We start from the raw sequence: 24,328 nt of genomic DNA on the forward strand, positions 1-24,328 counted from the left end.
ATACAATGGAAGTGAACATATTTAAAAAGTGAGAGAGGGGCTGGGAGCAAATAAAAGCAAGACTTGTATTGATATAGCATCTTTCACAACTACAGGATACCTCAAAGCAGCTACAGCCATTGGAGTGGGATCACCTTTGAAATACAGGGATAAAGCAGTTTTGCCCACAGCACCTCTCAAAAACTGCGAAGAAATAACGTCCAGAGAATGCACTGCTCATCTTGCAAACAGAGCCTTCTGATCTTGCAACCATCCACCCTAAGGGGAATACAAATTCTCAGCTTCATGATTCAACTGAAAATCAGCATTGGCTCAGTATTGTAGTGAAGAGAGAGCCTGGTTTTCTGTACCCAACTACTGGAGAGGGTCTTGAACCTCAAACCTAACTTGAGAGACCAGTGACTACCCACAAAAATATGCCAGACACTCAAACTACAGGTTTATTAAACAGAATTAGGTAGATAATAACTTACGATTCTCTGTATATTTTCAACCTTAAATTGTACAATCAATTCAAAATATAAAAACAGCATCGAGATTCTCCAGAAGTAGAAGGAAAAACGCACAAAGTCTCATTGGCCCCTCCTGTCTGCCTCTGAATGATTGGATACAAATCAATAAATTCTGAAAAGGACTTCAATTACAGTGATTACAATGTGGAATGTTTGGGACATGAATTTATTCGGGTGGGATAGTATTGCATTGGGAGAGGAGGTGCACGTAGGGAGAACCCAGACCCAATTAAAAAGAAACGGAGGTCGGAAAAGGAATATTGTTAATCTAACTGTTCTGGGATTATATTGCTAATTTTAATGAGCTCAAAAAAACAATTTGATACTCTTCTGGTAATCAAAGTTAATGATATTTCTAAATCCTAAAAGAAAAAGAGTTAGACAAAAATAGCCAATTTCTTTTGCAACTTATGTGTTTAGTGAACCTTAATTCCAGGTTATACAGATGCTAACTGCTACCCTTTTGGATAGGCTGAAAGTAATCGCAGATTGCCCAAATTCAACAAAGCCTGACAGCAGTGGTGGACAAGTTGTTGAGGGACAGGATTTACATGTATTAGGATAGGCAAGGATGGATGAGAGTGTATCAATATGGCTTTGCTTGTGAGAAATCTTAACTCACTAACTTGAGTTTTTTTGAAGAAGTGACCATGGTCGACCATATCTATATGGACTTCAGCAAGGCTTTTGACAAAGTTCTGTATGGTAGACTGGTTAGCAAAATTAGATCACATAGAAGATGGTCACAGGCCCCTGTGCTCTGAAAAGCAACCCTCTTCCACCACCTTCTGTCTCCTTTCTGATGAAGGTCCCATTGTACTCTGAGATAATCTCCTTCGCTGCCCACTACACCACCAATTTTGGTGTCATCTGCAAACTTAGTAATCATTCCTCATATATAAATCATTTGGATGTGAATATAAAAAAGTGACAAAAAAAAAGTGGACCCAGCACTGATCCTTGTGGCACACCGCTAGTCACAGGCCTCCAGTCTGAAAAGCAACCCTCTGCCACCACCGTCTCCTATCTTCAGACCAGTGGTGTGCCAGAAGGATCAGTGCTGGGTCCACTGGTTTTTGCGAAAGAAAAATGACAGCGAAGGAGTTATCTCAGAGTACGGTGGGACCTTCATCAAATAGGTCGAGGAGTGGCAGATGGAGTTTAATTTAGGTAAATGTGAGGTGTTGCATTTTGCTAAGGCAAACCAGGGGAGGAATTATACCCTTAATGATAGGTTCCCGTGGAGTGTTACTGAACAAAGAACTTGGACTGCAGGTCATAGTTCCTTGAAAGTGGAGTTGCAGGTAGACAGGGTAGTGAAGGCGGCTTTTGGTATTTATTGATCAGTGCACTGAGTACAGGAGTTACAATTTCACACTGCAGCTTTCCAGGACATTGGTTAGGCCACTTTTGGAATATTGTGTTCAATTCGGTTCTCCTTGATACAGGCAAGATGGCGTTAATCTTGAAAGGGTACAGAAAAGATTTACAGGAATGTTGCCAGGTTTGGAGGGTTTGAACTACAGGGAGAGGCTGAAAAGGCTGGGGCTATTTCCCTGGAGTGTTGGAGGCCAAGGGGTGACCTTGTAGAGGTTTATAAAATCATGAGGGGCACGATAGGATGAATAGCCAAGGTCGTTTTCTGAGGGTAGGGGAGTCTAAAAATAGACAGCATAGGTTTAAGGTGAAAGGGGAAAGATTTAAAAGGGTCCTAAGGGGCAACTTTTTCAGGCAGAGGGTGTTGCGTGTATGGAAGGAGTTGCAGAGAAAGTGGTGGAGCCTAGTAGGATTACAACATTTAAAAGGCATTTGGAAGGGTTTATTTTGACTTGAAGTGTTGTTGAAGCTGCACCCATCGAGTCAAGTCGACAGTATTCCATCACATTCCTGACCAATGTCTCACAGATGGTGGTCAGGCTTTGGAAGTGAGGAGGGGATTGATCTCTACAAAATTCCAAGCTCTGACTTGCTCTTGTAGCCACAATGTTTGGCGAGTCCAAGTCAGTGCTGGGCAATGATAATTTGCGTTTTCCCAGGGTGAGCTAATAATAGCTTTCAGATACACGTGGAGACCATAAGATGCTCTTTTAGTTAAGTATATTACCTTCTGTAAATTAAGCACTAGCTGTCAGGAAGAGGTTGTTATCATCTGTAAAGAGAGCTAATCTATCTTTAGTAACATGAGTGAATGACATTGCAATTGAATATTAGCCATGATTATGGTGAAGTGGGTGCAATGGGGCCACTAGTCTACCCCTTGCCTATTTCCACATTTTCTTTTAGTTTAGGAATCAAAATTCAATGAACACTTTAAAGGTTAAACAGAAACTATTTGATAATGGCATCCCTGAAGACATGAAGTTTTCCCCTCTCACCACAAACCTGAAATATTGGGAGTCATTTAACCTAATGGCTGAAACAACTACAAAAAATATTTTTGCAGTTTGAGAAAAGGATAGATCTACATTCCAGCCCAGGAGAAAGTTTGGGACATACCTGTATTTTGGAAAGGCAAAGACTGAATAGTGATAGTCAACATGGCTTTGCATGTGAGAAATTGTACCTCACTAACTTGATTGAGTCTTTTGAAGTAATGAAGAGGTTTGATGAGGGCAGAGCGGTAGAGATGATCTATATGTACTTCAGTAAGGTGTCCGATAAGGCTCCGCATGGTAGACTTATTAGCAATGTTAGATTTCATGGAATACAGGGGGAACTCGCCATTTGGATACAGAACTGGCTCAAAGGTAGAAGACAGAGGGTGGTGGTGGAGGGTTGTTTTTCAGACTTAATATCTGCCACCAGCGGTGTGCCACAAGGATCTGTGCTGGGTCCACTGTTTTTTGTCATGAATAAATGATTTGGATGGGAATATAGCTGGTATGTTTAGTAAGTGTGTCCATAACACCAAAATTGGAGGTGAAGTGGGCAGCGAAGGAGGTTACTGCAGAGTAGAAAGGAACTTTAATCAGATGGGCTGGTGGACTGATGAGTGGCAGATGGATTTTAGCTTTGAAAAAATGTGAGGTGCTGCATCTTGGAAAGGCAAATCGAGGCAGGACTTATACACAATGTTAAGGCTCTGGGGAGTGTTGCTGAGCAAAGAGTGCAGGCTCATAGCTCTTTGGAAGTAGATTTGCAGGTAGACCAGATAGTGAACACCTTAGTATGTTTGCCTTTATTGGTCATAGGAGTTAGGAAGTCATATTGTGACTGTACAGGAGATTGGTTAGGCCACTTTTGGAATAGTGTTCAATTCTGGTGTCCTGGTTATAGGAAGGATGTGTGAAACTTGAAAAGGTTGAGAAAACATTTACAAGTATGTTGCAGGGTTGGAGTGTTGGAGTGTCTGAGCTATGGGGAGAGGCTGAATAGGTTGGGGCATTTTCCCTAGAACATCGGAGGCGGACAGGTGACCTTATAGAAGTTTACGAAATCATGAGGCGCGTAGATAGGGTGAATAGCCAAGGTCTTTTCCGAGATGGGGGAGTCTAAAACTAGAGGGCATAGGTTTAAGGTGAGAGGGCAAAGATATAAAAAGGTACCTAAGGAGCAATTCTTTCCACACAGAGGGTGGTGCATATATGGAATTAGCTGCCAGAGGAAGTGGTGCAGGCTTGCACAATTTAAACATTCAAAAGGCATCTGGATGGGAATATGAATACGAAGAGTTTAAAAGGATATGAGCCAAGTACCGGCAAATGGGACTAAATTAATTTAGGATATCTGGTTGGCACAAACGAGTTGCACAAAATGGTCTGTCCCTTGCTACACCGTTCTAGGACTGACTTGATGGGACTGAACGGCCTATTCTTATTATATTCCCAATATCCAATATGGAAGGACAATTCAACAATATGAGATAGCTGCCACTTTTGAGTTGTGAACTGTTTAAAAATGTGGCTTTGAACCGCCATTTTATTGTAGAGATCTCAGGAACATTTGTGAAGTCAGGTCCGATCACCATGAGAATTGGTCTTTCTTCCGGATACCAGGATTTAGATGAAGGCACCCAGAATTTCATCCTGCTCTGCTGCAAAGTAACCCAAGTGATCAAGTGTTCTCAGTTTTCAAAGGAAGAAGGGCCTTCATGCGTTCTCTGAAGCTGCTGTACTCAGCATACTACAAAGGAAAAGTCTCACTATTCAACTACAAAATCACAGCTGAATCTAATTTCAAATTTTGAACCCTTCACTTCAGAAAGGGAATCTTCATGTGAGACTTGCAATGGTAATGCATACTGATTTCAATTTCATTCTCATTATAACTAGCACTTTAAGTAGGTGACATGTGGCAATACCGAGCATGATGGCTGGACTTGGCTTCAAAAATGCTCCCGAGATCTCTGCAATACTGTAGTTATGCAATGCACTAACCTTTTGTCTTGCATAAAGTATAAAGCTGTGCTGGGTTTTTTTCCAAATTTAAATACTGAAAAACGAGGAGTGCTACATATGAGCTTACACAAGTTCTTAGCTCCCAGATCAATGGGAAACGACTGGTATGGTCATGACACTAACTTTAAATGTTCTTGCAAACCTGATTCAAATAGTTGTTTGAATGTTAACAAGAAAGCTTGCCCAGTATTCTATTTCCTTCTTCCCCATCAGCTCAACATGTTGCAAGAGTCCATTTTACTAAAATCAATTGCACAGGCACTAACGACGAAGGAAGCAAAATCAAATGAGTTAATTGGCAACGGGCACAGGCACAGATGAAAGAAGAACTACTGAAGCAGGAATAAGGCAATATTGTACAAACATAACATACCGCACATACCTGTGGAATGGTCTTCATTGCAATAGGTTGCCCAGTGACTGGAACCCCAGGGGCAAGGATACCATTAGGCACATTGATAGTTTTTAGGTTGACTTTTTTTGGTGTCTCTTCGAGCAAAGATAGATGTTCATTACAAATTTCCAATTCTTGGACAGCCTTATTTTCATTAAGGTCTTTCGAAGGTTGTGGGGGTTCCTCCAAGGTTGGGTAACTGAAATTCACTATGAAAAAGAATGAATGCAGCACCGTATTCAAAAGCTGATTTTGTATTGCCATTAAATATAGATCGACCACTGTGCTGACCTTTTGTGATGTCCACAAATTGAACTCCAAATTATTGATCAACAAGTCTGATTTCTGTAATACTCAGCAGATGAAATCAGTTGCAGCACCAATTCTAACAGTTAGCTTTTAATAGTCTTCTCATCATTACTAAGTGCACCCTTCTTATACAACTAGACTGTTAAGACTTGCAATGCTGAATAGTCTTGTGATACACTGTGGGATACACCAGCAGCACAGCAGAAATTCGAATCAACGAACAGAGGTGACTGTAGTGGCCATTACTAAGGTGGTGGTTCTGGGGAAGCTGAAAGGTGGATAATCACCCAGACTGGATGGAATACACCCTATAGTTCTGAAGGATATAGTTGAGGCAAATGTGGAGGCATTGATGTCCATCTTTTAGGAATCACTGGAGTCAGGGAGGGTCCCCGAGAACTGGAAAATGCCAAATGTAAAATCCTGTTTAAGAAAGGAGGGAGGCAGAAGACAAGAAACTATAGACCAGTTAACCTTGGTAAGATTTAAGAGTCCATTATAAAATATGAGATTGCAAAGTACTTGGAAGTGCATGGTAAAATAGGACTGATGCAAGGCTTGTAGCTCAGGTCCTATTTTAGGGTGTAGGTTTGCTCGCTGAGCTGTAGGTTTGATATCCAGACGTTTCATTACCTAGGTAACATCATCAGTGGCGACCTCCAAGTGAGGTGAAGCTGTTGTTTCCTGCTTTCTATTTATATCTTTCTCCTGGATGGGGTTCCTGGGGTTTGTGGTGATGTCATTTCCTGTTCGTTCTGAGGGGTTGATAGATGGCATCTAGATCTGTGTGTTTGTTTGTGGCGTTATGGTTGGAGTGCCAGGCCTCTAGGAATTCTCTGGCATGTCTTTGCTTAGCCTGTCCCAGGATAGATGTGTTGTCCCAGTCGAAATGGTGGCTTTTTTTATCCGTGTGTAGGGCTACGAGGGAGAGAGGGTCGTGTCTTTTTGTGGCTAGCTGGTGTTCGTGTATCCTGGTGGCTAACTTTCTTCCTGTTTGTCCTATGTAGTGTTTGTGGCAGTCCTTGCATGGAACTTTGTAGATGACATTGTCTGACTAACAAACTTAAAAGATGCAGTACATCCCTTTGACAAAACCAACGTCATCTACAAAATTCCATGCAAGGACTGCCACAAACACTATATAGGACAACCAGGAAGAAAGTTAGCCACCAGGATACACAAACACCAGCTAGCCACAAAAAGACACGACCCTCTCTCCCTCGTAGCCCTACACACGGATAAAAAAAGCCACCATTTCGACTGGGACAACACATCTATCCTGGGACAGGCTAAGCAAAGACATGCCAGAGAATTCCTAGAGGCCTGGCACTCCAACCACAACGCCACAAACAAACACACAGATCTAGATGCCATCTATCAACCCCTCAGAACGAACAGGAAATGACATCACCACAAACCCCAGGAACCCCATCCAGGAGAAAGATATAAATAGAAAGCAGGAAACAACAGCTTCACCTCACTTGGAGGTCGCCACTGATGATGTTACCTAGCCAGGTAATGAAACGTCTGGATATCAAACCTACACCCTAAAATAGAACCGAGTCAGCACAGCTCAACAAGGACAGTCATGTCTGAAAAATCTGTTAGAATTCTAAGTAATAAGTTAGACAAAGGACAGCCAGGTAGTGTTAGTGAGTGGGGTGCTGCAAAGGACTTGGACAGGCTAGGAAAGTGGACAAAGTGGCACATGAAATGCAATGTGGCAAAGTATAAGTTTATGCACTGATAGGAAGAATAGAGGCATGGACTATTTTCTAAATGGGAAAAGGCTTTAGAAATCTGAAGCACAAAAGGGGAGTCCTAGTTCAGGATTCTTAACACGTAGATTCAGTTGGCAGTTAGGTAGAGATGTACTGCTGAAGCTCTATACAATTCTGGTCAGAATGCATTTGGAGTATTGTGTGCAGCTTTGGGCCCCGTTTTTAAGGGTGGATGTGCCAGTGTTGGAGGGGTCCAGAGGCCATTTACAAGAATGATACTAGGGATGAAGGGCATCTCGTATAAGGAGGCACTGGAGACTCTCAGTATGTACTCAATGCAATTTATAAAGTTGGATGAAAGGAGGTAGTTCATTGAAACAGACCTGGATACAGTAGACAGGAGCTGATGTTTCCACAAGGAAGTGTGACTAGGACCGGAGGACAAGGCCTCCAGGTGAAGGGATGACCCTTTCGAAGAGATGCAGAGGAATTTCATCAGAAATTGGTGAATCTGTGGAATTCATCATCACAGAAGGCTGTGCAGGCTAAATCACTGACTGTATGTAGGACAGAAATAGATGGCTTCTTCATTAGCAAAGTGATCAATGGTTACGGGGAGAAGGCCTGAGAAAGGGGTTGAGAAATGTATCAGCCATGATTGAATGATGGAACAGACACAATGGGTCAAATGGCCTGATTGTACTGTCTCTAGACAAGGCAAATAGGCAAAGTATGATAACAGTGTTTAGGGAGGAGAATGTGCAATAAAAAAGAAATTACTGTTTTACACACAAGATCCACAGATATGGCAGACTCTGTCATTCCATCAATTATAAGATCATCAAAAACTACAGGATTACGATTACTGTCTCATCTGGTCAGGTACAAGTGGTTTCACATTTCTCTTTAAGGGTGCAGTTGTTAAGAGGCAAGCCTCTCCCATTTTGTGCACCTGAAATTAATTCCCCTTCTCCTAGACTCAAGCACAGGTAAAGAGCAAAAGTTCCACATTAGCTGGCAGGAATTATCCAAGCACGACACCCTCTCTTGCTCCTGACACTTCAGTGACAACGATGGAATAGTGACATTTCTCAGATTGGATGAGTGGCTGCTGCCCTAATCCTTCTAGACTGAAGTGGTTCATGAGTTTGGAGGGGCTCTCTAAGGACCTTTGGTGAATTTCTGCAGTGCTCCTCGCAGATGGTACACAGTGATGGTACTGAGCCTCCAAGGTGGAGGGAGTGTACTTGTACGTGATGCTGATCAAGCAGACTGCTTTGTCCTGGATGGTGTCAAGCTTCTTGAATTTTGCTGGAGCTGCATCCATCCAGACAAATGGAGCATATTTCATTCCACTCCGGACCTGGGGCTTGTAAAATGGTGGACACTTTAGGGAGTCAGGTGCCGCAGTATTCCCAGCCCCTGACCGGCTCTTATAGTGACTATTTATATGAAGATTCCAGTTGAGTTTCTGGTCAATGATAACTCCCAGGATGTTAATTGTTGGGGATTCAGCAATGATAGATAAATTGTCTCCTGTTGGAGATGGTCATTGCCTGGCATTTGGGTGGCACAAATATTACTTTGCCATTTGTCAGCTCAAGTCTGGATAATGTCCAGATCTTGTTGCATGTGAACATGGACTGCTCCATTAGCTGAGTTCCAAATGGTGCTGAATATTGTACAGTTATCATATAACATTCCTACTTCTGACCTTGGGATGGAAGGAAATTCGTTGACGAAGAAACCGAAGCTGACTGGGCCTAGAATACTACCGAGGAACTACTGCAGGTGTCAAGCTAACAGGCCTGTAATTTCTTGTTCTCAGTCTTCCTCCATTTTCGAAGAATTACATTCACTATATCTGATCAAATGGATCCTTTCTGGCACCTACAGAATTTTGGAAAATTAGAATCAATCTGTCAACTATCTTGCTAGCCACTTAAAAACTTAAGACCCCTAGATGAAGCTATCTAAGGATCTTTGATGAATTTCTGCAATGCTCCTCGCAAATGGTACATACTGATGCTACTGAGCATCAGTGGTGGAGGGAGTGTGCTCCAATTTTATGGAGATCCCAATTTTCTTAAATTCCTACCTCCCCTTTCCATTTTCGAGATGTTACCTGCATCCTCTATGATGAAAACTAATACAAAATATCTGTTCAGTTCATCTGTTGTTTCCTTATTGTCCATTATTAATTTCCCAGATTCAGTTTCTATAGGATGTACAGTCACTGTTTTTTTCATTTCTAAGTATGTGTGCAAACTCAATTTGTACTTATTTCTACCATAGATAATTTTTTCCATGTTGATTAATCTTTTAGTCAGACATTCTTTGTTCTTAAAAAAAATTGTTCAATCTTCTGAACTACTGACCATGTTTGTTGAATTACATGCTTTTTACCTTAAACTTGATACTATCTTTAACATTTCTAGTTTATCACAGATGGTGGGTCCGCTTAGGATTTTTCACTTGTGGTTGGAATGTATCTGATTATTCCAATATATCCCATTGCATATCTTCAGTGCATTTCCACTGATCTAATGCTGAATCAAATTTGCCATCCCACTGTAGTTATATCTGTTTTCATGCACTTATAGTTGCCCTTATTTAAGTAAAACTCACAAAGATACTGCATCATCCCACATTTCTAAAAATAAAGGCAAATTATTATGGCTGGTGGAGATCTTAAATAAAAAATTCTGAAGAAATTCAGCAGAAATTACATGAACTGTGCAGAAAACAATAGTTAGTGTTTTGACTTTAAAAGTTGGACTCAAAACATCAATTCAGATTCCATGCCTCATTTCACCCCAGCTACCTGAAATTGCAAAACAAATGCTAAAATGGAAATGTTTTACAAGGATTACTGAATTTAATTTATGTTTCCTCCATGTCCATTTCTGATGGAGCAGTAAGCAGCAGGTATTCATATTTTTAAAAAATTACCATGCAGCACATATTGCAAAGAACCATGTCCACACTTGGTGGATGCTTTTCATCTTTCTTGTTAAAGATATACAAGAATGATTGAGAAAGTGCACAGCCTTGCTTATTTAAGTAGTGGTACTCACAGGACACTTGTACAGCTCCAGGAGGTTCTTTCTTTGGAACAGTCACTTTGGCATTCGTAGTGTACATTGGATAGCAGAGGAGCCAGCTGTCATAGCCACCCTCCAATACTAGTGGTTCACTCCGGAGAATTATCTGGCTATCCCACTGCATTGAAGAAGCTTATGTTGAAAATTCAGTATGCTTTTGGCAAGTGGCCTTGCACTTATCCTTCCATTACAAAAAGCTTCTACTGTATTAACTATGTTAGAAACTCTCAAATTGTGACTCATCCTGTGATTTGCACTTCTAGTTTACAGGGTTACTGTGAGAATGAAATGAGGGAGAACAAAAATAAGAGAAAACTTCAACTTTGTTTCACTAATCTCCCCAAATTACTCAGGTAAGGTTGCAACATCCAGGGGGCTTGACAGTGAATGTTGGAAAAACACTTCCGCTCATGGGAAAAATCTAGAGCTAGGCATAACCGTTCAAAACAAAAATGTGTGCCCAATTAAGGCTGATGAGTAGATATGTTGTCTGAGGGTACAGTGTCTTTGGAACACCATTCCTCAGAAACTGGAAGCAGAGCTGTTGAATTTTGTTTTTTTAAGGCAAAGGTAGCTAGATTTGTGATAAGCAAGGTGGATGAAAGATCATTGTGTTAGCCAGGAATGTGGAGCAATCAGATCAATAATCTTACTGAATGGCAGGGCAGAACAGTTTACTTCTGCTCATTTGTATGTTCATACGTAACATGTACAACATGAAATGCAATTGAATAGTTCTTGAGAAAAAAAATTCTAAACCTTATAAAGTGCATCCTTGAGGCTCTGAAGAATGGTTCCTCTTTTCACCTGGTCAACAGAACTGTCCCAATCCAACAAAATTATGTAATCAACAAATTGACGCTTTCGCCATATCTCTTTTGACTCCTCTGGAAGTTTCAACTCTATCTGGTTAACAGTGATGCTGTAGAAGACAGTTTTAAAATCAATCAATCATTCAGTTCCTTTCTCTCAGCAGGCCATTTTGTTATAAAGTTAAATTAAAATACACTAATTTCTTGTCAAACTGTTATAGCAGTTATCAACACTTTTGCAAACTTGCACTCTATTTCCTACCCTGGACTGACAGCTTCCTCTGGTACACTTATACAGTGTGATCTGGCCACCTGCATATGAGATTCCTGGTAATCCTTGGAGCTTCGTGCATCCATAATGATCATTTCAGTGTTTTCATCTTGCATCATTGCAAACAACTTTTCTGCAGTTACTGCTCCCTGAAGTGAATCTGTTTGCAAAGCAGATAGTCATATCACCAAAGCAACCAGCAGTTCAATCAATCAAAATGGGAGAGATGATGTGAGAAGTGCAATCTCTAAAAACAAAAAAAACACCCATTTTTATGCTATGATTAAATACAGGAAGTAAGTGGACCAGCACGTCGCTTGATGCATATTATTGACCCGGACATGAATGTGCAGGGGTGTGGTGTAAAATTCCAAGCAGTGGAATGTGGTGAAACGGTTAAAAAATTATGTCCCAATACATGTGTGAATCTAACCGGAATGGAGGTGTTGCTTAGTCCCGTGTGAATCTTCTTATCTGTATGTAACCAGAATGGAATGTGTTTTTTAGCCTTGCTCTGCTGTTCACATGAATGTTTATATCTGGAAAAGAGTATATCAGCTGGAAAAGTCTCCAGTTCGGGGAGTCTGCTCCGGGGTTACGTTTAACCGCCGAGCGTGGGTTGTTGGCAACCGCTCTACGAGAACTGACGGCTCCCAGTTCCGGTAACATGTAGAGTGAGTATAAGCCAGACCCGTTGTAAGTTTGTGGCGACGCTGCGGGGAATAAAAAGCTGAAGCATATTCTAGCAGACTCGCCTCTTGGTCGTTTGTTCTGTGTCAGACTACTCTCCTACGAACCTGACCTTGAGAATTTTTTAAAACAAGGGGCCAACTTTAACACAAAGTTGGAAGCATGCAAACTTAGAAGGAAAACAGTAAACTTCAAAAGGGCATAGTTGGAATAGGCACTTAATTGGCAATTACATTTAATGAAAGTGATGCATTTGGGTCGAAGGACAATATGAATTGAAGACAACACTAAAGAGGGCACAGAAACAGAATGATTTGGGGGCACATGTGAACAAATCCTTCTCGAAGATAGCAGAGCAGTTAAAAAGACAGAATTTGGGATTTTATAAACAAAAGCAAATTACAAAAGGAAGTTGATTCAGCCTAGAGGGTCTTCCAATGGTTGGGAAGCATGTGAAAGAGGAAAAAGAAATCCAGGAATAATGGATTTCAGCTAAATTAATAAATTGAAGTTGGGTTCAATCTCCTTGGAAAAGACCAAGAAGATACCTAATTCAAGTAACATCATGAGGGATCTTTGTCAGATTAGTATTAGAATTTTTTCTGTTGTTGGAAGGGGCAGGAAGCAAAGATTGTTGCGTTAAAGTGATGACGACATCCTGGGGAATTGCCACCTGAATTGGAATGGCTTTATTAAATATGATTACAAAAGGTCAGAGGCTAAGAATTCTGCAAGTAGCTTAGACAGCACCTTCCAAACACGTGACCACTTCATTTTAGGAGGACAAGTGCAGTAGATAAATGGGAACACAACAATCTGCAAGTTCCCCTTCAAGCCACTCATCTTCCTGACTTGACACAGGTCAAGTGTATGATAGAATACAATAAGTGTCCAGATGAGCACGATCTGCTGAAGGACAATTAGGGATGGGCAACAAATACTCACCTTGACAGTGACTTGCATATCCAAATGAGATTAGATTACTTAGTGTGGAAACAGACCCTTCGGTCCAACAAGTCCACACCGACCTGCCAAAGCGCAACCCACCCAGACCCATTCCCCTACATTTACCCCTTCACCTAACACTATGGGCAATTTAGCATGGCCAGTTCACCTGACCTGCACATTTTTGGACTGTGGGAGGAAACCGGAGCACCCGGAGGAAACCCACGCAGACACGGGGAGAATGTGCAAACTCCACACAGTCATTCGCCTGAGGCGGGAATTGAACCCGGGTCTCTGACGTGGTGAGGCAGCAGTGCTAAGCACTGTGCCACCATGCCACCCAAAAAATGAAAGTATAATTTAAAAATCTCAAATATACTGTCTGAGGATATAGTGAAGGCAGATATAAACGATGGCTTTCAAAAGGGAATTTGATAATTATCTTGAGAAAAATAGAAAGGGGCAATGGGGAATGGATGTTGGAATGGTACTAATATAATTGGCTTTGCAGAAAATTTGGCATGGTTAGGTAAAGTCACAAAATGGTCTTCTGTGTTGTAACCATTCAATAATCCAATATCAGGGAAAGCAATGTAGCTGCAAAATGCTGCCACCACAAAATTGTCTCTGTTTCACATGCAAGTTCAGGATCAACAAGTAAAAGCAGCTGCTACTAGCTTTAAGCAGGTATTTGGAAGTGTGCAGAATGCTCCTCAATGACTGCCTATCCAAACTTTTTTTTCCTCAGTTACAAGTAAAGTATTGGTACTCTTAACTTGATTTCTGCCGAGAGCAGAATTCTGGTTCTGAAAGGCAAATTGTAGATGGAATTGAATTGACTCTAAGCAACAATGACAAAAATCTCACCATTGCACTCAGAATGCGTTTTCTTGTCATTTACTTCAAAGTCCTCCTAAATAAAAGAAAAGTAAAACCTTTAAACTCCTGGTTAATATTTCAAACATACCTGTCTCCATTTTATCAACTTTATAAAAACACTACAATTTATTTATATGAAGTAAAACTCAAGTGCCATTCTTGGATCAGATACTTTGCTTTGGCAGCACAGAACATTCAATACTGATTCCAAGTATTTTTTGAGTGAGAATCCAAAGCAAACTAACTCATCTATTTCAAATCATGCAATGTTCAGACAAACTAACCCCTGAATTTAAAGCTGAGTATTACAAAATGTTGTTTGTGGTAATTTCCAATGCAAGACTTAGTATTCAACTAGATAATAACCTTTAAATTTCTTTTCTTAATGCCAAAACAATCCGAGGAACTCTTAGTTGTTGTTTTCAAACTGTTATCATATCCCTTGCTTTTGGCTTCTTCCTGCTGTTTTCTCTTCTCCTCTTGCAGCCTTTCATTCTCTTCAAGCTTTTTACGCACTTCAGCCTCCTCATATCTAATAGATGAGGAAAAATGAAAAGTCTTGCATTAATTTCCAGTTAAACACAAAGCCAAACATACTAACAGGATGAACACTAACCAGTTATTGCACAGGGAGGGGTATCAACAATACATGTTAGTGGTGACAGAAGTCAGGCCTTAATTATTAATTCAGGAATGGGAATTGGCTGTTAAGATCAGGACCTGGATATTTTAACAGGGTCCAACATTAGGCAAAAGTGAGGACTGTAGATGCTGGAAATTAGAGTCTAGATTAGAGTGGTGCTGGAAAAGCATAGCAGATCAGGCAGCATCCAAGGAGCAGGAAAATCGATGTTTCGGGCAAAAGCCCTTCATCAGGAACGGAGACTCCCTTCCTTCCTGAAGGGCTTTTGCCCAAAACATCGATTTTCCTGCTCCTTGGATGCTGCCTGACCTGCAGTGCTTTTCCAGCACTCATCTAGGGTCCAACATTACCCCGACCTGTAATTTTCAAGTATGAAGCCAACCAAGTCATTTTGTCCTAGTCACGATTACTGCAAATCTATAGGAATCACAGCAACTTTACCTCTATTGTCTCTCTGGGTAAGGTTTTGACATTAGCCAATCTCTTGACCAAACAGAGCAGACACCACAACGGGGAACCATTAACAAGAGCTGCATACTCAAACTACTGGACCTGTGCTTGACGACACTTTATATTCAACAACCAGATGTATGAACAAATCAATGGGTCAATGGGACACCTATGGGCTCACTCATCTCCAGGGTCATAGCAGAAGCAGTGATGCAAAGATGAGAACAAACAGCCCTCCCACAAATCTGACAAATTCTGGATCAGATAGGTAGACGACACTTGTGATAACTACAAGAGGAGATTGAGAGCACATACCGGATTATCAACACCATGCTAACAGGGATCAAATATACAACAGAGGAGAAAATTAACAACCGACTCCCATTCCTACGATGAGATAGTAGAAATAATACAGAACAGGGAATACGTAAAAGTATACAGAAAAGCCACACACACAGACAGACCTTGAATTATAACTGCAACCATCCAAACACACACAAGAGAAGTTGCATTAGGACGCTGTTCAAAAGGGTTACAACACACTGCAGAACTCCCGATCTGCAAAGAGAGTAAGAACACCTCTACAAAGTCTTTGCCAAGAACGGATAGCCCCAAACTTCACCTGCAGCTGCCTGGCAGATAAGTAACGCAATGAGGACATGCTACTACCCAACACACTGACCACTTTACCTTGTGTGCCTCGGAACTGACAGCCAGACTTCTCCAACCATTCAGATTCATGACAACACAAACCAACTGTCACGCTCAGACAACTCACCAGAACAGTTCTAATTCATGGTCTGGTCCATGTGTGGCTTTTCTGTACACTTTTGTGCATTCCCTGTTGTGTGCTCTTGCTACTATCACATCTAGGAGTGGAGTTGTGCAGGATAAATATAGTGTACAGGATTCTGTGCAGGGCCTGCACAAAACATTATATAATACAAACAGACAGACAACTAGCAATCTGTGTTCACGAACATCAACTAGCTACTAAACGCCACTAAACCAGCTGTCCCTAGTAGCCATACACACAGACAAGAACCACAATTTGACTGGGACAACACAACAATAATAGGACAAGCCAAACAGAGGACAGTCAGAGAATTTCTAGAAACATTGCACTTATCCACATATTCCATCAATAAGAACATTGACCAAGACCCAATGTACCGACCACTGCAATGAACAACTGGAATCGATAAATGGAAGCAGTGGGAATGAACCAAATAAATTTCAACTGAGAAAGTACAGCAGTGCTTCATAGGAGGCTCCACAGCATTGAGGATGTCACTTAGAAAGGGGATGAAATATCTGGAAACCAACTTCTCAGCTCGGCGAACATACCCACAACAATTGCAACTGGCACCCGAGCTACAAATCTTTACATAAACTTTGATCACAGCAAGTATACAAACCTTAACTTGAGGCTTTCTGAAAGCCTTTCTGCTTCCTCTATGGCTTTTCGGAAATTTGCAGGGCCCAAGAGGGAAAGGTAGTAGTCCTAAAATGAAAGATAGTACATTAAGGTTGATCAGATCTAGCTCACTAAAGTTGCACTGTAAACATTCTTAGTCAGGACTGCAATTTTTAAAAACAGAAACAAATGCTGCACTGAACACCTTACATGCTGCAGATCAGTATGTGTTTAATGGAGAAAGACAGGTCAACACTTTGAATGTGATTTTTCATCAGAACTGGCAGAACCAGTCTGCCAATTTAGAATGACTAAAACAGACTGGAAAGAACATGTTGGTATGCTTGCTTTCATTGCTCAGTCCTTCAACTCTAGGAGTTGGTAAGTCATGTTGAGGTTGTACAGGACATTGTTGAGGCCTCTACTGGAGTAATGCATCATGGTCTGGTCACCCTGTTATAGGAAGGACATTATTAATGTAAAGAGAGTTCAGAAGAGACTTACCAAGATGTTACCAGGTATGAAACACTTGAGTTATTAATAAAAAGGCTAGATAGGCTGGGACTTCTTTCACCACAGCACAGAAGGTTGAGAGGTGATCTAACGGAGGTTTATAAAATCATGAGGGGTAGCGATAGGGTTAACGGTAGGTGTCTTTTCCATAAAATGGGAGATTTCAAAACTAGGGGGTATTTTTAAAAATGAGAGGAGAGAGATTTAAAAAAAGACTGAGGGGAACATTTTTTTTGAAGAGGGTAGTTTTTCATGTGGAATGAGCCACCAGGGGAAGTGGTTAATGCAGGCACAATTAAAGCCTTTAAAAGACATTTGGACAAGTACATGAATACGAAAGGTTTGGAGAGATATGGGCCAGGAACAGACAGGTGGGACTAGTTTAGTTTAGGATGATGTTTGGCATAGACTGGTTGGACCGAAGGGTCTGTTTTTGTGTTGTATAATTCTATGGAATTTTTTCATGTAGAGGGTGATGCATTTATGGAATGAGCTGCCAGAGGAAGTGGAGGAGGCTGGTACAATTACAACCTTTAAAAGGAATCTGAATGGGTTTATGAATAGGAAAGGCTTTCAGGGATTAAGGCCAAATGCTGACAAATGGAATTAGATTAATTTAGAATATAGGATGTAGAACAGTACAGGCCCTTCGACCCATGATATGGGCCAAACATTTATCTTTATCTAAGATCAACCCAACGTACACACCTCCCAATTTACTGCCGTTCATGTGCTTGTCCTGCACTCGCTTAAATGTTCCTAATGTCTTTGACTTTAATACCACCGCTGGCAGTGCATTCCACGCATCCACCACTCTCTGCGTAAAGAACCTATCTCTGACATCTCCCCTATACCTTCCTCCAATCACCTTAAAATTATAACCTCTTGTGACAGCCATTTCTGCCCTGGGGAAAAATCTCTGGCTATCAACTTCATCTATGCCACTCATTACCTTGTACATCTCTATCAAGTCACCTCTCTTCCTTCTCTCCAGTGTGAAAAGCCCTAGCTCACTCAACCTCTCTTCATAAGACAAGCCCTCCAGTCCAGGCAGCATTCTGATAAATCTCCTCTGCACCCTCTCTAAAACATCCACATCCTTCCTACGATGGGGCAACATGAACTGGACACAATATTCCAAGCGTGGTCTAACCAGGGCTCTATGGAGCTGCTGCAAACTTTTGTGACTCTTAAACTCAATTCCCCTGTTAATGAAAGCCAAAACACCATTAGCCTTCTTAACAACCCTCTCAACTTGGGTGGCAACTTTGAGGGATCTATGTACGTGGACTCCATGATCCTTCTGTTCCTCCACACTGCCAAGAATCCTGCCTTTAACCTGTATTCAGCATTCAAATTCAACCTTCCAAGATGACTCACTTTGCATTTATCAAGATTGAGCTCCATCTGCCACTTCTCAGCCCGGCTCTACCTCCTGTCAATGTCTTGTTGTAGCTTGCAACAGCTCTCAACACTATCTACAACACCACTGACCTGTGTGTCATCAACAAACTTACTAATCCACCCTTCCACTTCTTCATCTAAATAATTTATAAAAACTACAAAGAGCAAAAGTCCAAGAACAGATCCCTCCTGGACACCACTGGTCACCAAACTCCAGGTAGAATACTTTCCACCCACCACCACTCGCTGGCCTCTTTTGACCAGTCAATTATCTATCCAGACAGCCAAATTTCCCTGTATCCCGTACATAACTTTCTGAATGAGCCTATCGTGGGGAACTTTATTAAATGCATTACTGAAATCCACATACACCACCATCCACTGCTCAACCTTCGTCAACTTGTCTTGTCGCATCCTCAAAGAACTCAATAAGGGTTGTGAGGCATGATGTGCCTCTTTCAAAGCCATGCTGACTATCTTTAACATTTTTCCAAATAGTCATAAATCCTATCTCTCAAAGTCCTTTCCAGGCCCTTGCTTACCACAGACATAAAACTAACTGGCCTTAATTCTTAGGGATTTCCCTATTCCCTTTCTTGAACAGGGAAACATGGTTGACCATGGTATCTGGTTGACATGAACAAGTTGGACTGAAGGGTCTGTTTTCACGCTGTAGATCTGATTCTATGACGTATATTGGACTCTAAACTTTAACTGTTTCTCTCTCCATAGATGTCACCTGACCGCTAAGTTTCGCCAGCAATTTCTGTTTTCAGATTTCCAGTATCTGCAATTTTTTGTTTTATCCCATTAGCTTTCTTGTTGGCTGTTGCATTATGAAATCTTGTAATGTCATCTCTCCTGCCCTCTACCCCATCACAAACTATTTGCTCTTCATGTCCCTCCACTTTCTACTGATACAAAAATTCTTACAGTTCTATCTTTTTCCAATTCTAATGAAAGGTCATCAAGCTGAAATGTCAAATGCTTCTCTTCACAGATGCCGCTAGACCAGAGTTCCAGCATTTTTTCCTCTCATGTCACCTTAAACAAAAGGTCAGCCTGGCTCAGTAAGTAGCACTCTCACCAGATGCCCACACTCTCAAATCAGCTCGACTAAAACATCAATGAGAATCTTTTGGGTGCATTTTGAAAGAGATCCGATGTGATCTGCTCAGATGAAAAAAAAGTTTTACAATTCAAAGAAATTTCATCCTCATCTTGACCAAATTCATCCTTCAACCAACACTAGAAAAAATAAACATTTAAGTGATTTAACATTCTAAAGAGTCATACTAAACTGAAAATGCTATTTCTTCTCTCCACAACAGCTGGCAGACCTGAATACTTCCCATCACTTGGAGCTCTTATTTCAGATTCTGTTGTAATTTGCCTTTTATATTAGATTAACTCATCATCCAATTCATTTGCTGAACAATCTTTGCTTATTATGGCTGCACATTAACCCTAATAAATTATTCCTCGCACGAAGTGTTTAGGTTGTGACAAGGAGGATGAAGGAAAGCTCCAAAGCGCTCTCCAGCCAGCGCAGCATTTTTGAAGTTTTGTTCTAGTTGTAGATGCACCAACCAATTTAAGACAAACTTCAATTTATTGCTGTACATTTTTGCAGTACGTGTGGACAGAGTACAAAAGATTGACCACCTCATGATTATACTATTAAAATCAGTGACATGACCAACTGCCCCAGCTTGTGTGTCATAGATAAGCAACATGCAATTTGATAGAGCTAGAACAAAAACAGTGTTAACTACGATTTGGAGATGCCGGTGTTGGACTGGGGTGTAAAAAGTTAAAAATCACAACACCAGGTTATAGTCCAACAGGTTTAATTGGAAGCACACTAGCTTTCGGAGCGACGCTCCTTCATCAGGTGATTGTGGAGGCCTCGATCGTAACACAGAATTTATAGCAAAAATTTGCAGTGTGATGTAACTGAAATTATACACTGAAGAATTGATTGTCTGTTAAGCCTTTCACCTGTTAGAATACAGTGATAGTTTCACTTCTTTCATGTGTAAATCACAAAACTCTTTTTTTTAAAAAGTTGCATTCTCGGGTTAGCTGTTAACAATGGTGATAGTGAGACAATATGTTGAAGGTGTTATTGTCACGCTATCACCATTGTTAACAGCTAACCCGAGAATGCAACTTTAAAAAAAAAGGGTTTTGTGATTTACACATGAAAGTAGTGAAACTATCACTGTATTCTAATAGATGAAAGACTTAACAGACAATCAATTCTTCAATGTATAATTTCAGTTACATCACACTGCAAATTTTTGCTATAAATTCTGTGTTACGATCGAGGCCTCCACAATCACCTGATGAAGGAGCGTCGCTCCGAAAGCTAGTGTGCTTCCAATTATACCTGTTGGACTATAACCTGGTGTTGTGTGATTTTTTAACAGTGTTAACTACAATTCTTTTGACAAAGATTTGGCAATAAAATATATTGTCAAGGTCAAAAAGAAAAAAAAGATTGCATAACAAGTTCCAGATCAAGCAACCTTGAGTACAGTTGTTTACGTTTGGCTGTTTTCTAAAAACTCCCAAAGGAACTAGTCTAATTAAAAAAAATAAGAGTGAGAGTGTCAGCTATAAATTACTGGAACAGATATACTGCTTGTAGATACATTAACTATGGCACCTATAAAATAATGATATAAGCTACACAGCCCTGCAGAAAACATAACCAAGTACCTGTTGGTGTTTGAAATCGGTCCTTTTCCGAATGAGATCGTACACAGTCAGGTATTTCATGTAAAGGACATAGGCTTTCTCCTCATCTCTATCCAATCCACATTCCTCTGCTGCCTTAAATATTTTACAAGCACTCGTGACATAGCTGGAAAATGAAAGAAAATGATTTGGACAGAAAACTATTATAAATTACAATAAGTTGAACATTGCAAACAATCTTTCTTGTTAATTTAATGTTGACAAAACAAAGAATTTTAAGAGGACACCATTTAATAGTAAAGCATCAACAAATCCCTCAGTTGGTTAAGGCAATGGCGTGAAACCTGAAAAGGTTCAGAAATTATTTACAAGGGTGTTGCCAGAGTTGGAGGGTTTGAGCTACAGGGAGAAGCAGAATAGGCTGGGACTATTTTCCCTCGAGATCGGAAGCAGAGGGATGACCTTAGAGAAGTTTATAAAATCATCAGGGACATAGATAGGGTGAACAGCTAGGGTACTTTCCTCCAGTGCAGTGAAGTCCAAAACTAGAGGGCTGAGATTTAAGGTGAGATGGGAAGATTTATAATGGACCTAATGGGCAACGTTTTCACACAAAGGGTGGTGCGGAAGAAATGAATTGCCAGACAAAGTGGTGGAGGCTAGGCATCTGGATAGGTATATGAATAGGAAGAGTTTAGAGTGAAATGGGACAAATGCTAACAAATGCACCAGTGAAAACCAAGACAGGCTAAATTTGACATTATCAGGGTTGAACAGTCATCAACATTCTACAGAGTGACTTAAACAAGGAATCACAGCACGACAATTAGCTATGGAACCACACTGCAGTTTGGAATGATCAATAAGAATGAGTGACATAAACTCTAAGAGGAAGTTGCAATGGATTCCCTCCTGTGTTAATTTTGGTGTGAATAATCTTAAACTATTACTGTAGAAGGAGAAGAGGTAGAGTTCCATTGTAATGATCATGTGAAAACACAACCCTCCCATTTTGTAAATTTAGCAACCTCAGACATGCCCCAATTTTAAGTGTGCTCATACACAATATATACACATATATATATTCCGTATCACCCAATTTGTTTCATGAGTTTGTGGGGATTGAGTATTTGTTGACTAGAATTCCAGTAAAATGCAATGGCAGAGTATGGTGTCAATAATTGCCAAAACAAAATCCCAGCTTGAAAGGTAATGGAGTTGAAGCTGATCAATTAAGTTTACAGAAAAATGGGAAGGACCTCAACAATTTTGAACTGTTAAATAATATAGGACTAGATGCTTCAGGACATTGGATCTACGTTACTGTATTCTGAAATTATGGTACAATACAACATTGTATATAGGTTGGCAATAACATAAATCTTCATCCTGAACCAATTATCTATTGCTACGCTTCAGCCTCTGTTATAATTTGTTCCAAGTATTTATTTCTTCCAATGCACATTCCAGATATTGATTTTTTTTCCTGATACTCTCCTTTCCTGGTATTCCATTATCCAAACTTCACTGTCTCCACCATAGGTCATGTTTTAGACAGCTAGCCTTCAGCACTTGTTAAACTGCACTTTTAGCACATAGCATAAAGTGCGAAAGAGATGCTCCTATACAGCACAAGGAACAGCAGTGCAAACAGACTGCAGGAATTTATTTGTATTAAGTTATACTTTTTGACGTTAGCCCCACTTCACATTGCACTATGCTCTAGTCACCCAACTGAGGCAATTTGCACAAACCAAAGCCTCTTGTGAATCAATTTAGATTGTGTTATGAACTTCCAGATTTCATGATACTTTCATGCATAATGCGATTTAATTCTAACAAAATACAGCTTGTGCTTCAAACCCATCACTGAATTGTATGATTAGGAAGGAGCAATCCAACAAACATACTTACACTGGCCTCTTAAAAAGCTATGCAATTAGTCTCAATGGACTTGCTTTTCCACAACCCTGCAAGTGTTCTACTTCCAATTATTTAAGTCAATTCCATTTTGCAAGTTTATTGAATCAAGCTTCATCACATATTTAGAGTTAAAAATAAACAAACATTGAAGCAGATTCGTATTTCCTCACTTTTTGGTGCTTTTCGTTTCAAGCTTCACTTCTGCTTTCTTGTTAAGGTCAGCCAAGCATGTAGACAGATACAACTCCTTTAGATCACTCGATACTGCAGGCATTTTGAAGAAACTCTGGCTTTCAATTAGTTCAGGAGAGAAGTATTCTTTCTTCAATATATTTTATTTTTAACTTCACATGTACACATACACCATCTGCAGGAAAATAAACAGAAGAAAATCACACCATTTGAATCCATCAGGACACAACAGATCTGACAATGCAGAAAAAAGAACTGAGTTTGGGTGAAAATTATTCCCTGACAATCATTCACATATATAGCTCGGGCCAAATACTGACAAAACCTTTACATTCTAGAATTTCTCAAACCATAAGTATAATGCGGCCAGCATACCAAATTCATACTATAGCCCGAAATTTAGACAGATACCACTCAAAGTAGAGCCAACTGCACCTTTGCCCATTGGTAGGGGAGTAGTGCTCAGTGATCACCCAATAGTAGAAACATTTTGCTAAATGAAACAAATCTGAACAGTTAATAGGAATCAAGATGCAGCATTAAATATTCCCCCAACTCCAGAATATCTTATTTCATTTTAAAGAAAAATGAAATGTTGTCTCATATCCTTGACTGTAGACTTAAGCAGCAACACGGATAATGCAATGGTATGGGAAACATGCTATATCAATGGGACACTGGGATGAGATGGGAATGAAGAGGGTACAGAGAAATCTTACATCTGAACCACACAATGCACTCCACGGTGTTTCTCTATTCACAAAAAAAAGTGGAGATTCAGCAGCTTGTGCTTAGTGATCCACAAAATCTCATCTTCACTCTATGTGAGGAATTACCAGTTTCTAGCTAACAGTTTAAGAAATTTGGTGAAAACAAGGCAGCTATGGTATACAGGAAAGACAGTACATTCAGTCAAACCAATGATTTAATATTACATCCAATTGCTTGCCCTAACTGCCCAATTGTAACTGCAATTTACATACAACACTGAGGATGTGGCCAGAGATTTGATCTCCAAGGACAGTCTGAATAGTCTGGGGCTATATTCC

General features: G+C 40.4%; 1 protein-coding gene across 7 annotated transcripts in view; it reads right to left on the reverse strand.

The window, feature by feature from the left end:
* The window catches only part of usp8 (ubiquitin specific peptidase 8), a 65,506-nt gene that overhangs the window by 19,359 nt on the left and 21,819 nt on the right, over positions 1-24,328 (reverse strand). For 6 of the 7 annotated variants that reach the window (XM_087981384.1, XM_043674581.2, XM_087981386.1 and 3 more), the window contains exons 2-10: positions 23,258-23,454; positions 21,186-21,330; positions 16,546-16,631; positions 14,401-14,566; positions 14,023-14,068; positions 11,512-11,680; positions 11,197-11,359; positions 10,411-10,555; positions 5,283-5,512 (exon numbers count right to left, since the gene is read on the reverse strand). In XM_087981384.1, coding sequence (XP_087837510.1) covers positions 5,283-5,512; positions 10,411-10,555; positions 11,197-11,359; positions 11,512-11,680; positions 14,023-14,068; positions 14,401-14,566; positions 16,546-16,631; positions 21,186-21,330; positions 23,258-23,361 — 1,254 coding nt within the window. In that variant the 5' untranslated portion in view covers positions 23,362-23,454. The remainder of the gene's footprint in view (positions 1-5,282; positions 5,513-10,410; positions 10,556-11,196; positions 11,360-11,511; positions 11,681-14,022; positions 14,069-14,400; positions 14,567-16,545; positions 16,632-21,185; positions 21,331-23,257; positions 23,455-24,328) is intronic. The other variant, XM_043674582.2, reaches the window with a different exon arrangement.

Source organism: Chiloscyllium plagiosum, unplaced genomic scaffold (genome assembly GCF_037043375.1).
Source record: "Chiloscyllium plagiosum isolate Xiang-an unplaced genomic scaffold, Cpla_swu_hap1 HiC_scaffold_39, whole genome shotgun sequence".
Taxonomy (NCBI): Eukaryota; Metazoa; Chordata; class Chondrichthyes; order Orectolobiformes; family Hemiscylliidae; genus Chiloscyllium; species Chiloscyllium plagiosum.